The 15,821-nt window shown below is 55.5% G+C and overlaps 1 protein-coding gene across 1 annotated transcript in view; it reads right to left on the bottom strand.

Moving 5' to 3' along the window:
* Positions 1 to 1,472: 1,472 nt before the first annotated feature.
* Positions 1,473 to 15,821, bottom strand: part of TBC1D10A (TBC1 domain family member 10A) — a 38,125-nt gene continuing 23,776 nt past the window's right edge. Inside the window, exons 2-9 of the mRNA XM_075534081.1 lie at positions 12,410 to 12,509; positions 7,659 to 7,766; positions 4,525 to 4,631; positions 3,811 to 3,925; positions 3,660 to 3,725; positions 3,035 to 3,224; positions 2,780 to 2,934; positions 1,473 to 2,156 (exon numbers count right to left, since the gene is read on the bottom strand). Of these exons, the coding sequence (XP_075390196.1) occupies positions 1,713 to 2,156; positions 2,780 to 2,934; positions 3,035 to 3,224; positions 3,660 to 3,725; positions 3,811 to 3,925; positions 4,525 to 4,631; positions 7,659 to 7,766; positions 12,410 to 12,509 (1,285 nt within the window). The 3' untranslated portion in view covers positions 1,473 to 1,712. The remainder of the gene's footprint in view (positions 2,157 to 2,779; positions 2,935 to 3,034; positions 3,225 to 3,659; positions 3,726 to 3,810; positions 3,926 to 4,524; positions 4,632 to 7,658; positions 7,767 to 12,409; positions 12,510 to 15,821) is intronic.

Genomic DNA, 15,821 nt, shown 5'->3' with positions numbered 1-15,821 from the left:
TCCCAAGAGCAGCACTTAGCCCTTTGAAAATCTATAGCGTGCCCAAAGCTCAAAGCTCAGGATTTTCGAGTCCCTGTGGTTTCTTAGGCGAACTCTTTGCGAGGTAGAAAGCCTCATCTTTGTCTTCTTAAACTGCTGACCTTGGATTATCAACTATGCCACTGGGGCCGCCTAAAGCTGACTGGGTACTAAAGCCTACAGGCTGGCAAAACCCAGGTGGCCTGAGCACAGGCCCAAGGAGGCCCCCAGAAATAGCAGCCACCACAGACCTGAGGGTTGGGAGGGCCAACTTGAGCTCATTTCAAGTTTAAGACTGGGTCCTGCCCTAGCCTTCCCAGGTCTGAGACCCCCAAACGGAGGAGGCTTCAGCAGCCTCAGCGGGCCTGGGCTGCACATCCTCTGACTGCAGATCTCAGCCAGCAATCTGGAGAATCCTCCTAGACAGGAACCAAGAAGGGAAACAGGCCTCCTGCCACCTCCAGAGCCTCCCTGTGGGCAAATTGGAGCAAAGACCAGACTCCCCACATGCTGCCACACCTCTGCAGGCCCCTGGAGGGCTGGGGACTGGGTGCTGCTCAAAAGTTGGCTTTCCTCATCAATGCAGGTACAGACAGGGTGGGATATCACAGGGGTGAGGCAGGAAGCGGGGACTGCCAATAGGCTCCCTAGGTCTCAGTATCCCTGACCGGACCAGGACAAGCCATCCCAGGTCCCTGCCTGCAAGCTCCCTGGGAGGCTCCCCCACCCCCACCAGGCCCAGCTTGGTCCCCTGCCAGGAACAGCGGCTATTGTTTGACTGGAAAAGCTGCTTCCTCAGCAGAAGGGGGAGGCCTCTGCCCGGGACACCCTGTCCTCGCCCTCACCAGGTTGTGATCGCCAAGCCTGCAGGCCCTCAATGGTCCTCAGATAGGCCTGGGGCCCCAGCCTAAGAAAGGCAGCTGAGGGTGCAAATGCGGTTCCTTCTCCAAAAGGTTCCATTATCCTCAGTGCCTCTGCTTCCCCATATGTAAACTGGGGATAACAGGTCAGGATAAGGGTGAGCAGGCAGGCCAGTGTGCTCAGTCAGTGGGAGGCAGCACCTCTCAAGGCTGCAGCCTTCTCCCCTGGGCCCTGACTTAGACAGTGGCCTGGACTAAGTGTGAGGACATTAATGAACCATTGCTGATGTGACATCCAGGCTGGGTCTGGAGGGGAAAGACCCTGAGGCCCCCACCTTGGGACCAAGGCCTGGGAAGAGGCCCAGCTCTGCCCACCCCAGGTTCCTGCCTGGTGGCGCCCCCTTCTGCACATGTCCTCAGAGAGGCTCTGGTGCTGGGCTGGGGGCTCTGCAGGGCATGGAAAAGAGATGCTGGGCCCCGGGTGGCACTCCGTTCCGGCCCCTAGCTGAACACCTGCACTCTACACAAGGCTGTTTATTTATGTACAAAACCACGTTATATTACACAAAGAGAACCCCCCACCCTTCACCCCACCCTCTCCTCCCAAAAGTGCCCCAGCCCTGGGGAGCATCACCCCGCTGGAGGTCCGCAGTGCTGCCTGCCCTAGTGCCAGCCTGCGCGCCACTCTGGAGAAAATAAATAAGGAACCTCAGGCAGATTCTGTGAAGGCCCGTCCAGCCGGCACCCAGCCCTGAGAGGGGGTCAGCCCTGGAGTGTCTGTCTGTGAACCACGGAGGTGTGGAGAGACCCCGCCCGGAGCCTGAGCTGCCGGGGTTACAAGTAGGTATCCTCACTCTCCTGGGACGTCAGACTCTCCTGGGAGCGGTGGTGGACTGAGTCCTGGAGGGCTGGGTCCTTTGGGGGTATGTCCCGTGGTGGGCATGCATCTCCCGCAGCAGTGGCCACCTCAGTTGGGGCTGGGGACTGGTCCAGTTGCTGGCTTGCCTTTGCCGCCTGCTTCTGCTGCTCCTTCTTTTGCGACTGTTTGGGAGGCTTGGACTTGGCTTTGGAGCCAGGGAGCGGGGCGTCGGAGGGCAGGCGAATGGACGGTGATGGCTGCAGGGCCAGCCGGGGGCCAGGCTCAGCCTCCAAGATGGCCTTGGCACCGTGCAGCCGGGGCGAGGAGCACTGCAGCTTGCCCCTCGTTTCCTGCCAGCGCCGCAGCTGAATCAGATGCTCTCGCTCAATCTGGCGCTCTGTCACAGGCAGCTCCACCACCTGTAGGGCGGCAAGGGGCAGGTGGGCATGGGGAGCGGGTTACCCACCTCCAACAACATCCTCCCTCCCTGGCCAGGAAGGATGGGTGGTCTGTTCCCTACAGTGGTCCTAAGGACCAGAGTTGTGCGCTTCAGAGAAGACGGGCACAAGCACTGAATCTGAACGGCAGGTAGGGAGGTGAAGGGTGACCCACAGGGGCCCATCCCTGGTCAGGGCAGCTGGCCACTGAGGCAAGATCCACCATCCCTTTGTGACCCCCAGTCCCTTGGGTGGAAGATGGGGTCACCCCAAGGCTGTGACTGCTAGTTTGAGCAACGTGCTGCTTGCTGCTTGGTTGCTTTATCCAACGAGGCCAGCCCTGCCCGGGCCTGGCCCTGGCCTTAACTCAGAGAGCTGCCACTGGTAACCAAGTAGAAACAAAGTCACAGAGGAAAACTCATATGGTGCCGGGATGGGAGGCAAGGAGGCAGAGGAGGCCTTATGGGCAGTGGTTTCCTCCTCATTTGGAAGAGCTTTGTTTGGACAGAAGAGGATATCCACCCACACCATCCTGGGGCCAACCGGTTCCCAGGCCTCTCCGAAAGGCTGATGGTGGGTGGCAAAGGGCAGGGGCTGCTTCGCACCTCCTGGACCAAGAAGGCCTCCCGCGTGATCTTGGGGCTGAGGCTCCGCAGCCGCTCGATAGTTTCGTACTGGCCCTGGCAGGCCTTCAGCTTCTCAGGGGAACCCAGCGCATGCTTCAGCAGTACCAGCCCCACCCGGAAGATGATTTTGACACCTGCAAGGGGGAGGGCGGTGGGGCCCTTAGAGGGTCCCTCTGGAAACGGGTCCTGTGTGTGGGCTGGGGCGATATCCACCCCCCAGCCCCGGCTCAGCACCTTCACAGAAGAACATGTCCCAGACGCGCAGCACAGAGCTCCAGGGCAGGGTGCGGGCAAAGGCGCACATAAACCACTCAGTCATGTAGAGCAGCGGGTCGATCTTCTGCCGGCTGAGGTGCTTGTGGGCCACGGGGGACACCTTCTGCAGCAGCGAGAAAAGGATCTCCCCATCCAGCTGGATGGCCTCCTGCGGGCAGAGGCCATGCTCATGAGCAGGACCACCCCAGGCTCCCCCACCCAGCGGGCAGGCAGGCTGGCTTTCCTCCTCTGGAGTTTGCTGGGGGCCAACCCTCTGTGAGATGCAGGGGATACCCTGCCAACACCCCAGTCCCCCACACAGGGCAGACACACATGAGTCACATGAGCAAAGGGGCTTGAGGCTCAAGAGGATGGGGCCAAAAGTCCTGAACACAGCAGAAAAGGGAATAAAGGCAAAGGTTGAGGGAACATGTGGGAGGGCCTCATGCCAGGGGTCAAGGACAGCTTCCTGAGAGCTGGCGCTGAGGGGAAGGAGCTGGAGGAGCGGGAAGAGAGTTCCAGGCAGAGGAAGTACCCACGCCAAGGCCTGCGGGCCGGAAGGGCCTTGGTGCTCGGGCAGCCCAGATGGAGCCGCTGGACTCACCAGCTTCTCGCTGTAGTAGCCAGGCAGGTACTTCTCACAGATCTGCACCAGGCACCAGAAGGCTTGCTGTGGGTGACATGGGCACATGAGGCCCTGATGCTGGTGGCTCACCCTGCCTGCCCCCCATGTCCAGACCCAGGTCTGGCACTACCTCTGCAGGCATGTGCATGAGCAGAACGGCTGCAATGGGCGCCTGGGCCTGGCAGTAGCCCTCTTCAGGCCGGTGCAACGTGTAGGCCTTCAGCACCCGGAATAGGTCCTGCTGGCTGGGGAGAGAGGGAACAGGGCACAGTGCAGGTGTGACCCCCTTAGACACAAACCACACAAGTGACTACAAGCACTGCCCTGGCCAGGGTCTCGGGAGTGAAGGGAGAAAGCATCTCAAGGTGCATGTATCCCTGCCTGTGGTTCCTAAGAGGGTCTGTCTCCTCTGCAGCACAGACTCTCACTTGGCCAGAAGGGGTGGTGTGGGGGCACTGAAAGTACAGGCCCCTTGTGTGCAGTGTGGCCTCTTGGCCAGGCCTGGCCTTGCCAGCTCTGGGCTAGCCTTGTCCCAGTTGTCTATCTTGGTCCTCTTGCCCCCCTCATCGCTCCCCTCCCACACAGCACCCAGCTCTCCAGCCAAACTCTAATTCTTTCTCTGCGACCCAAGCCTGCTCCCAGAAGAGAGAGGGCTAGGTGGGCGAGCAGAAGCCCTCAGAGAGGAAACATGCCAGTTTCTCTGGAGGGAAGAGGAGAGCTAAGAGGGCCTTAGACACAAACCACACGTGTGACACCAACAATGGTGGAGTTTGGGGCACCCTGTTTCTTGGTCCACGAGAACACCTCCTCCCCCCATTCTGTCCACAAGGCCCAGCCTGCTCACCCATGGCCTCCCCGGGACACAAACATCTCGTGGAAAGGAAATTGCCGGTGCAGGTCACGCTCAATCACGTCCAGCCACTTGGGGTCCCCGGGCGACATGTCCAGCTCCTAAATGCAAATTCAAGGCACATATTAGGGACCAGGCTAGGCTGGACGGCCTCTGTTGGCAAGATGAAGCTGTCCAAGGAATTGGAGGAGACCTAGGGCAGGGCCCATCCAATCATCTAATCCCAGTCCAGGTCTCAGCCTCCCAGGGCAGAAGAGGCGGTGGCAGGCGCAAAGGAGCAATACGAGAAGAGATTGGGAACCCAGGGGTGAGGCAGGCTTCAGGAAGGCCCACGGGAACAACACAAACAGGCTGGAAATCACGTGGAAACACTTCGCTCAGGATGCAGGTAAACACATCCAAGGGGCTTCGCAAACGGTGGTAGAAAATGGAATGAACAGACCCTGGGCTCTTCGCACGGCCTTTAGGAAGGCCCTGAGTCATCACATCCGTAGGGCAGAAGGCAACTTGTGGAAGCCAAGCTCCCACCGGTCACCACACCAGGCCTTCCCTGAGCCCTCGCCTCAACGACAGAAGAGCCTGCAGGGCCAGGAAAAGTGGCTTGCCCAAGGTGCCATGGCTAGGAAAATGGTGTCGGCTGGGGCTGGAAGCCAGGCGTGCGCCTGAGCACCCATGTGCCTCCTGTTACCACCTCTCCGTGCCAGTGCAAGACAGGTGTAGGAGGCGGACCCATCCCTGGGGCTGGGGTCCCAGGGAAGTTTTACTTTTTTTCTTTGAACTTCTATATACATTTTAGCATTAAGTACCATTCAAAAAACAACAAAACAACAACAACCCCAAGCACTATTACAAACAGAAAATCATTACATTTTAAATGTTTCAGGTCTTGATTTGCATGTTAGTTACATGTATTAAAACCCCCTGAAGAGCACACTTCAAAAGATCAATAGATTCCACCTGGATGCATTCATGTCCAGCCCAGACAGAGTGGCGGGGCCTGGAGGAGGGCAGGGTGAGGTGACAGCAGGGCTAGGCAGTGCTGGAAGGCTGCTCCCAGGAGGTGACTTTGGACAAAGCTCTCCAGCATAAAACTAAAGAAACCAGGGTGTCAGGCACTGACTAGATTGACGCTCTGGACACAGCAAAGGCGTGTTCAAGGTTGAGAGGCACACACCTTCAAGACTGGGGCTCATGGGGGTGTTTACCCCTCAAATCTGGCCTAGGGCGGGTGTCTATCTAAGTACATAGCAGGTTTGCTCTTGTTGGAAAGGGGAGAAGGACCTCTAGACACAGTCTCCTGATGGGTCCCATGAGCTGGGGTCCTGAGAACCCAGTGCCAGGTCCTAGGCCGTGTTCTCCTGGCATGCCAGCAGCCCACGGTGCAGGACCACCCACGGATGTGTGAGAAAGGAGAAGAGGCAGCCAAAGGCCTGCAGATGGGGTGCGGAGAAAGGTGAGTGGTGGGGGCTGCTCGCAGAGGATACCTGGGGGCCTGCAGAGTCAGTGAGAGCCCCAGAGGAGCTGGTGTCACCCTGAGGTGAAGCCAGAGTGAAAAATCAGGTAAAGGAAGAAAGGACAGGGAAGGGCCTGCTTGCCCTGCCTGGGGAAGGAGCAGAGACGAACATGTGCCAGAGAGGGAGCCTCCAGCCACAGGCCCGAGCCTTGGGGAGCAGCCACCTGGCTATGTTACGTGAACAGAGAGCCTGGGGAGCTGGCTCGGGGACATGCACATGCTGGCACCACCAGCCCCCTCACGTGTCCCTACCCCTAGGCTCACACACCCATGGCAGCATCTCACCCTGTCTGGCCTCCTACCCCCTCAGGGCCAAGTGCTGCTACCCAGTGGTTCTTGCCATCACTGCCGACAGGTAAAATCCTTCGACCAGGTGTCTTCCGAATCTACTGTCTGGGTTCCGGCCTGCTGTGGGGACCCACCACTGAGCGTTCTTGCACATGCTACTTCCCATCTACAAGGCCTTTCTCAACAAACCAACTGACTAAATCACCCAGTTGTGTCCAGGAACCCATGGCAGCGGCCCATTTCTCTCTGCCCCTGCACACGCAGCTCCACACTCTGCTCTCCCACTTAGGGTGGGTTCACATTTGCTTGAGCTACGCTGGCTCTCTTGTCTCTGCTAGACTCTCAGGCCGGTCCTCTGGCAGCCTCAGGGCAGAAGACAGGACCTGGGGTTCTAAGCACCACTGGAGGAAGCTCCCCCTCCACCCAGGCCGCAGTTCCTTGAAATGAGAGGGACATGCAACTCAGAGGAAGAGTCTGGAGTTGAGAGGCCACTCGGGGAGCCTAGCATTTGTGCTCTGAGCGACAGCAGAGCCACCCTGATTGGGGCCTGCCCTAGCATGACTCCATCAGCAGCTCTTTCTCTCTCCTGGTCAACAAACTCTATGCCCCACTACCATGCCCCTCCCGGCCCTGCCCAGCCAGGCCCTGCCCCACCTCCACTTCTCAGAGAACAGATTTGGCAGGACAAGAGTGTTCACCGAAGCATGAAGAGCTGGCAGCTCTGTCTCACTGTCTGCCTGTCATCAGCCCCAAGGGCCTGGGAGAAACTCTGGCCACTCTCACCGGTATGACCGGGGAACCCACAGTTCCCTCAGAGAGCAGGTTGGAAGAGATGCCTGGTCCAGGTGGGCACCAAGAGGCTCTAGAACAGAGGAGAGGTTTACAATGGGGCAGGCGCAACAGACAGAGTGAGCTGGTGGAAGTGGCTCATGGACCACGGACCATGGACCTCATGGACCACGGACCTTGAAGAATGACCATGGCCAGCATGTCTGTGCTGGGATGCCGTCTTAATTACTTCTTGCTAAAAAGCTCTTTCTTATACAGATCTGAGCATCACTGTATGTGTTTCTCTAGACCAGGGGTCCTCAAACTTTTTTAACAGGGGCCAGTTCACTGTCCCTCAGACCCGTTGGAGGGCCGGACTATAGTTCAAAAAAAAAAAAGCTATGAACAAATTCTTATGCACACTGCACATATCTTATTTTGAATTTTAAAAAATGGGGCAGAAACACCCAGCGGGCCGCATGTGGCCCACAGGCCGTAGTTTGAGAACACCTGCTCTAGACAATCCAGCCCAACAGAGAGGAGAGGAAGAGGAACTCACGTCAAACTTCCCAGGGTGCTGCTGGAGCTTCACCTTGCCTCCCGACAGGTACTGCCACGCCCGGCCTCGAAGAGAAGGTGGGATTCCCTTCTGGCACCTTAGGCGGATCTGGAAATCAAAAGGAGGGCTTGTGCTCATGCCCCACCCACCCAGGCAGCTCCTCCAGAGGCACCAGGGCACCCCCAGCTAGTGTGTGCTGGGTCTCAGGGTGCAGGTCAGCAAGAGCAGAACAAGGGCTAAGAATGTTCCTACTATTGTAGACTGCAGGTCCCAGGGGTGAGGTAGGTAGGGTGGTGTGACCGCAACTACGTAGGCAAGCTGCCTGCAGGTATTGGCTGGGTCCCCTTGGTCCTGGTTCAGTGGCAACTGACAACCTTAACCCCCTGTTTTAAAAATCCAAATGGAATCATGGGTGCCAGCATGGCCGTGGGTACTCCAGGGAGAGACTAGCAGTGTTGCGGTCAGGGGAACTGGCCGAGGCAGAAGTGTGGGGCTTGGGCAGGCTGGGGTAGGGTGTAAGGGTTAGAAGGCCAACCAAAAGGCCCAAACTCATTGCTATCCAGTTGAATTCCAACTCAGAGCCACCCTTTAGGGCAGAGGAGAACTGTCCCACAGGTTTCCAAGGTTGTCGGTCTTGACCAAAGTAGACTGCACACCTCTCTCCCAGTGAGCATCTGGTGGCTTCCAACCAGCAACTGCTGGTTCAGCAGGGGAGCCCACAACCACTGCGCCACCAGTGTATTTAAGGCCATCCGACAGAGGCCTCCCTGGCATCCTGGGTCCAGCCCCATCCTCCCCAGCACTCACTGTCTATGGGAGTGAGGGGAGCAGGGAGGGAGGCTTATGACCCAGAGTGGCTGCACAGGGCCTGCTAGCTCTTCTTACAGAAGGCAGGCAGTGGCCTCAACACCCCAAGTGGAAGACCGCCAAGTCTTATAGATGTGGGAAACTGAGGCAGGGGGTGGGAAAGTATGGCCTCCTGCTGGCGCCTGAAATGCGGGTCTTTCACCCTGAGGTGGGCAGCCAATTCCACAGCTCCAAGTCCGGGGCAAAAGAGAGGTTAACCGTTAAGGGGAAGGTGCACCCGTGAGGAGCCCACAGCAGTGTGAAACAGACTGCCTTTGGGTGGCCTGTCTGAAAGGACAACACAGAGCATATATTCCTTTGGCTTCGGAAGGTTCACTTTGGGAGTCACGTATGGATGTTGTCTAGAAATCCAGGTTTCAGGGTAATTATGGGAAATAGCTGCTGACCATGAGCAAGCAAACAGAACAAACAATAAGGTTCCTTAAGTCTCGGGCCAGTCTCAGGATGTCTTCGTTGACTCACTAGCTTTTAATCACTAAAGGTCAGGGAAATAAGAGAAGACTCAGCATTGCCTGGTCCTTTGAGATGACATCTGCATCCAAATGATCTCCTTTTGAGCAATGTAGCAACTTATAAAACTTCCACAGACTGCATTACGTAGTGTACTCTCGGCTAACTGTATTGTGTACAGGGATTTCCCTAACATTAAATAACATAACTTGGGTTACACTAGCTGCACTCTCAGGCTGGTGGGATCCAGACCTGTGTTTTCTTCACTCTCACCACCACCCCACCCATCCAGGCTGATCTCAAAGTCAAAGGTCAAGGAAAGTAAGGGCAGGAACGAAAGCATCACACCAATGTAATGTGGAGGGGAGGTCCAGAGGCATTGACCAAGGACGCGACCCCCCCCACCACCACCACACACACACCTGCTGTCCCCTGGCCTGGCTTGAGATGAAGGGAGATGGGGAGCACAGGGTAGGGGGAAGAGTACAGGGCCGTGGGTTTGACTCCAGCTTCTCCAGCTTTACCAAACGACAGCTGGGTTGGCCAATCACATCTCAGCTGTACGACTGTGTGATTGCTGAGAGGGCTCTGTGGCAGCTCTGACCCATGGCGTGTGCTCAGGAAATGATGGCTTCGTCTCCACCTCAGTTCCTTGGCTGCCACAGAAGCCCAGGGCCTTAAGCTCTGCTGGAAACCCCCTCAAAGAGTCTCTGTGGAAGCTCCGGGAAGAGGAGGGGCACAAAGTCCTGGCTTTCCCGATGACCAGAAAAGCAAGAGAAAACTTCCCAAGGGTCAGAGGGAGTCAAGACCCTGGAAAGAGGCAGCCAGGCAGAGGGTAGTGGGGGGAAGGGCAGCTGCTGTCATGGAGGCAAGCCCGGGAAAGCCAGGGAGCTTCCTGCTGCTATGGGACCAGGGTCTTCCCTTCAGGAAGCCATTTCCTCTGGACAGGCCCTCCTCATCACAATCCAGGGGGAGCCTCAGAACACATTTAGTAAAGGAGAATCCTGACGCAGCCATGCCCCACAGATGCCAGGGATCAGAGAGCTCCTTTGGGGGCTGGAGAGTCAGGAGTAAGGCAGGTCCTCTCTAGCTAGTATCCCTCCACCACCCCGTGGGGTTCAGGCTTCAGGAGAGCTACCGGCCTGTCCTAGGGAGGGAGTGGGAGCGGCCCTGAGAATCAGAAGGGATAAGAATGAGAAAGTGCCCAGGCAAGCAGAAAGCCAAGGGATTACCAGCCTCTGGGTCTGGGTGTGGGCAAGCGGCTGAGTGAGGCCACACCCTTGCTTGCTGGGTTGGGGCAGAGCCCCAGGGGAAGACAGCATTTCAGACCCAGCTGGCCTGGCCTTCTTCTGGGGTCCTGGGATGAGTCCAGGAGAAGGCGTGGGTCTGGGCCCACTTCCTGAGACAGGTATTACCCTTCCTGAACAAACAAAGAGAGGGCCCATGAGCTCCCAGAGTCTGCCAGTGTGGCTGAAGGGGAGGCGGCAGCAGCAGTGGCGCCCTGCAGTGGCCAGGCTTCAGGCTTCCCAGGGAGCAGAGGGCTTGGGCCTCTGGGTGGGGTGGGGAGCAGCACTCCTGTGGTTCTGCTGGGCAGGGCAGCCCTCAGGCTCTCACCACAGGGCAGGGAAGCGAAAGGGAAGAGGAAGTGCTGCTGACTGCCCTGCTGAGAGCTCCCAGGGCTCCCCTCTGGAATCTGTGTGCAAAAGAGCCTGGGGCGAGGCCAAAGCCATACATCCCTGGCAGCCACAGGTCCCCACAAGAGACAGCTGTGGAGTGAGCCCAAGGGCGAGGAGGCAGGAGAGCAGTCCCCAGTGTCAGACAGGAAACAGTGGAGGGAAGCTCGGTCGAACAAGAGAAAGGTTTTCTATTACGCCAAGATGGACACTGCGGCCTGGAGCAGAGAACAGCCACGGGGTGGGGGGTCCAAGCTGGGCCTTTCTTCTCCTTGGCACTTTAGTCACCACCTCTCGGGAGCCATGCAGCAGAATTATCTCTCCTGCTCTACAAGGGAAACTGAGGCTGAGCCAGGAAGTGACTTGCCCAGAGTCACACAGCTAGCTCTGGAGGAGACAAGAGGAAGGGTGTAGAGCTGGCTCACCTTACATCTGGCTGGTGGCCTGTGCTTTCAGCCAGGCCCTGACGCCACAAGAGACCCGCATTTTCACAATGTGAGTGATTAGGAACGATGACTGGAATGGAAAAAGCTGGAGCCCCGACTAGGAGAGGCACAGTGAGCCTTTTCAAGAGTCTGAGGTGGAGATGGAAGCAACACGCATTTGACATTTTAATTCTTGTGGCCAGTCACCAACTTTGAGCCAGACCCCAATGCTGCCCACTCTGTGGGCCAGAGACTTGGTTGCCAGGCAACCGAGAGGCGGCAAAGGTAATTTTTCCTGTTCCAACTATCACTCCAGTTCACCCAAATTTTAAAAACGCTGTCTGTTCTGGTGTCACTCCTTGCCCATGGTTGGGCCAGGCTGGTCAGACTAATGTGTCAGCTAACAATAAGGGGAAACAGAATTCTAAGCTAGGAGTCTCTAGACAGGCCTTGTCCAGCCAGCTCGAGCTCCTCAGAGGGTAGTCAAGAGCTTGGTGGTGGGCTAGCAAGCTATGGTCAGGGGACAGGAAGGACTAGCCTCTGGAGACCAGACCAAATCAAAATCACTACCATCGAATCAATGCCGACTCACAGGGAACCTGTAGGACAGGGCAGAACTACGTCTGTGGGTTTCTGAGACGGTGAATCTTTATGGAAGTAGAAAGCCTCATCTTTTCTCTGTGGCATGGCTGGTGGTTTCAAACCGCTGATGTTGCCTTTAACAGCCCAATTTGTAACCCACTATGCCACCAGGGTGCCTTTGCCTACAGACAGCCAGACTCAAAAATACCACTGAATGTTTGTATCTTTATAAGATGATGGTGCTTTAAATGTGAACAGCTACTTGTCTTCCTTTTTGCTTTGGCCAGGAGGCCAGAGAGAAACCAGCATGCTGAGGCACCGGATTAAAGCCGTTCCATTCTATAGGTTGCTTAATCTCCACCCCACCTATGAAGAAGGGCTACAACCACCACCCACCTCAGTGTGGCACACCAAGGACTGTCGGAGGCAAGTTCCTGAAGCAATGCTGTGTTCAACACGCATCAGCTCTCACTGGCCCGATACAGGCCGCCCTGACTTAAGGATTTCTCCCAGGGGGGTTGGAGTAAAATAGTCCACGAGGGCTTTGGGCTAAAAGTAACTTTGAAATCTGGCTCTCGGACAAAGTTCTAAGTGTATCTAAAGTCATCTGTGGGGGTCGAGCCACCTCTGGCCCCCTTTTGGAGGGCAAATGGGGGCACACCTGTGGCAGTCTGGCTGCTGGAGAAGTCCCTGCTCCTCCGAACTGATGAGGTGCCCTCGATTGCTTCCACCTCCCCAGGCCCAGGCTGCTCACCTTTTTGTGCTTCTTGGCCATCCATTTGTCCCAGTTGTTGAGCATATCCAGCCACTTGGACTCCCTCTGCCTCAGCACCTCCAGGGGAACTTCCTCCAGCCTGTGGAGCAGAGGGCAGGGCCCATCAGAGGTGCCAAGAAAAGCAAAGGCCCTGGCTTGGGCCCTGGCCATCAGCCTGGTTGGACCACCATTCCTCTCCCTGTTCCCCCACCCCCGCCATTCCCTTGGAAACTACTAGCTCATCAAGTCCCTCAAGTCGAGAAGCGCTGAATGCTGGCCCTGCCAGGAAGGTACAAGCCAGAAAACCACAGGGTTCAGGCACCCATGCCCCCAATGTGCCAAGGGCCAGGCCTCGCCATGCCTCTCGGGGGCAGAAGCCTGTGCATACCTGTCCTGGGTTGGACTTGGTAAAAAGGCCTCTTCAAAGAGCCTGTGTGCAAGGTGCAGCAGGATCGGGCACAAAAACCAGTCAAACAAGCAGACAAGTAACATGCTCACCTCTCATTCTAGGAAAGCTAGTCACTCACAGTTTCCCCTTTCCCACCTCTGACCTTTTCCTCACGCCAGGCCCTTTGCTGGAATGTTCTCCAAGCTGTTATCTATCAACATCCTACACACACACTTCAAAGCCCTGCCAAACACCCCCTTTTGTCTTCATTCAACATCTACTGTCACGTGGCATGCATTGTCCTGAGGCCAGGGTCTCAGAAGAGCTGTGGAGAAGCACTTGGGGACCAGAACAAATTCCCTGCCCTCATGGAGTTGCCATTCTAGTGGGTGCTGACTGAGGTAGGAGGGGTAACAGGACAGGGGACAGGACACTTCCGTATCCAGACTCATCCAGGCAGGCTGAGCAGCACTAACAGACTGAGCGGGGCGCTAACAGAGGGGGGTGCTGGACCGTGGGGGGGGGGGCAGTTATCCAGGGAGCAGGCTTCCTCCAAGGGTTGATTCTCTGGGAACCCATGGGTTCACACACTAATTGGGAAAAAGGAGGGGGAGGCTGAGCATGCTACTTGTGTTTTCTTTTTTAGACTATAGAGCAATTACAGTTTTAAAAAATGCATGTATGTGTGTGTGTCTCTTTATACACACATATTCACACACTCAAAACTATTCTAAAATAGTAGATCATGAATCTTTGAAACCTTTTCTTATTCTTACAGATATGCTTTTTCAATTAAAAATCCTTGACAAAAATGGGTACATAAGCAAATGTGGTGAAGAAAGCTGATGGGTGCCCCACTATTCAAAGATATAGCGTTGGGGTCTTAAAGGATTGAGATTAAACAAGTGGCCATGTAGCAGGGAAACATCAAAGCCCACATGGAAGAAGCACACCAGCCTGAGTGATCACAAAGTGTCAATAGGATCAGGTATCAGACCACCCAAAACAATCATATCAAAGCGAACGAGGGGGGTCAGAGTGCAGATCCAAAGCCCATCTGTAGACAATTGGGCATCCCCTCAAAAAGCATCACAAGGGAGGGACGAGCCAGCCAGGGTGCAGTGTAGCAGAAATACACAATGTTTCTCTAGCTCTTTAATGCTTCCTCCCCACCCGCCATCTTGACCCCAGTTCTACCCTACAAATCTGGCTAGAGCAGAGCATGTACTGGTCCACAGAAGAGCTCTAGACACAGGAAATCCAGGACAGATTAAACCCCCCCAGGAACAATAATGGGAGTAGCAATACCAAGAGGGTAGGGTGAAGGTGGGGGGGCTTAGAATAGGGGAAAGACCACAATAATGATGTATAACAACTCCCCACACACACAGGGGGACGAATACAGAAACATGGGTGAAGGGAGGCAGCGGGCAATGTAAGATATGAAAATAATAATTTATAATTTATCAAGGGGTCATGAGGGTGGGGGAGGGAGGGAAAAAAGAGGAGCTGATACCAAGGGCTCAAGCAGAGAGAAAATGTTTTCAAAATGATGATGGCATACGTACATATTGTACACATGTACAAACATGCTTGATACAATTGATGTATGGATTGTTATTAAGAGCTGTAAGGAGCCCCAATAAAATGATTTATTAAAAAAATACTTGACAAAATAAAATATTAATGATATGGAAACAGAAGCTCAGAAGGGCAAAGTGAAGGTTAGGGAGGGGACCTTGCTCACAGCCAATCAGAAAATTAGTGGAAAAACCCAGACTGAGGGCAGGGCCTAGCCAAGAGCTGGCACAGGGGTCTGGACATCCCAGGGGCAGCCAGAGCAGGCTAAGATACTCAAGGCAGCTGGAGGCGAGGAGGTGCTCAGTAACAGGACGTGGCTCCGGAGGGCTGGGCTCAGGCCCTGTTCTCTCCAGGCCGGAAGGAAACTTGTTGCTTTGACTTTGACTGGTTGGAAGAGCAGAGGGAGGGGCCCTGGCAACACCCCCCGCCCCCGGCCTCAGAGACACACAGGAGGGCAGGTCCTCTGCCTCCAGGGAGGGTTTATCTGAGGAACAGCACCGGCTAAGAGCAGCTTTAAAGTATCTACAGCCTGAGACGAGCTGGCCCCCTTGACACAAACCACTAGCCTCTAGAACACCAGCCTCTAGCCTGCTGCCCTCGGACAACCTAGAAGCAGAACTGGGCCCAAGGCCACTCCCCTAGTCCCCCCCACCCCCCATCCTCTCCACCCTCCACCCCACCCCCATGCTGGTGGATGAAGAAAGAACAGGGCTCAAGCCTCAAGTCTTTTGGGTCAGGTGCTATACAAAGGAACACACGTTTCCAGGCAACACCCAAACATGCAGAGAGCGGAAGCCAAAGGCCCACGCATCCCGGGCCAGGCTGCCTCCCACCACCTACAATGCTCTGCTTCTGCCACAAGCCAGAGGGTGAGCTTTTGAGTTAATTAAGAGAAAGGGGTGCTAACACTGACTCAACAGGAAGTTCTAGCCATTTTAATAGTAGATAACATCTGATCCAATCCAATGAACAGACAAGAAAACTGAGGCCTGGTGGAGGGGAAGGCTGGGATTACCAGTTTCCAAAGAATTCACTTGTGATTAAGTAAGTGCCCACTGACAACTCAACTCCTCAGATGGGCTTTGAGGATAAGATCTGGCCAATGGCCTGAGAGATACCCATTGTCCCAAACTGCAGATCCCCACAGAAGCTGGTTACACGGAAGTGTGCTTTTAACAGAGGCCAGATAACAACTCTGGCAGTTTCAAAGCACTGACACTAAACCTCAAACCGGAATTTCAGTAGGGTACAAAACAAGCTACCATATTTCCTGGATTCTATGCCACCACTGATTTCAAACTACACAGATTTGGCGTAAACCAGCTCAGAAGCCAACAAAATCCCACTACCGCTACTTTCAATGTGCATGTCAAGTGAAAGCTCCATTTTAAGGAAATATGGCAGCTGACTGGCTTCTTTTCCAACAGCAGAGGAGGCTGAGGG

This window comes from Tenrec ecaudatus, chromosome 16 (assembly GCF_050624435.1).
Source record: "Tenrec ecaudatus isolate mTenEca1 chromosome 16, mTenEca1.hap1, whole genome shotgun sequence".
NCBI lineage: Eukaryota > Metazoa > Chordata > Mammalia > Afrosoricida > Tenrecidae > Tenrec > Tenrec ecaudatus.
The sequence above is the reverse complement of the archived record's forward strand: the minus strand, read 5'-3'. Positions and strand labels throughout refer to the sequence as shown.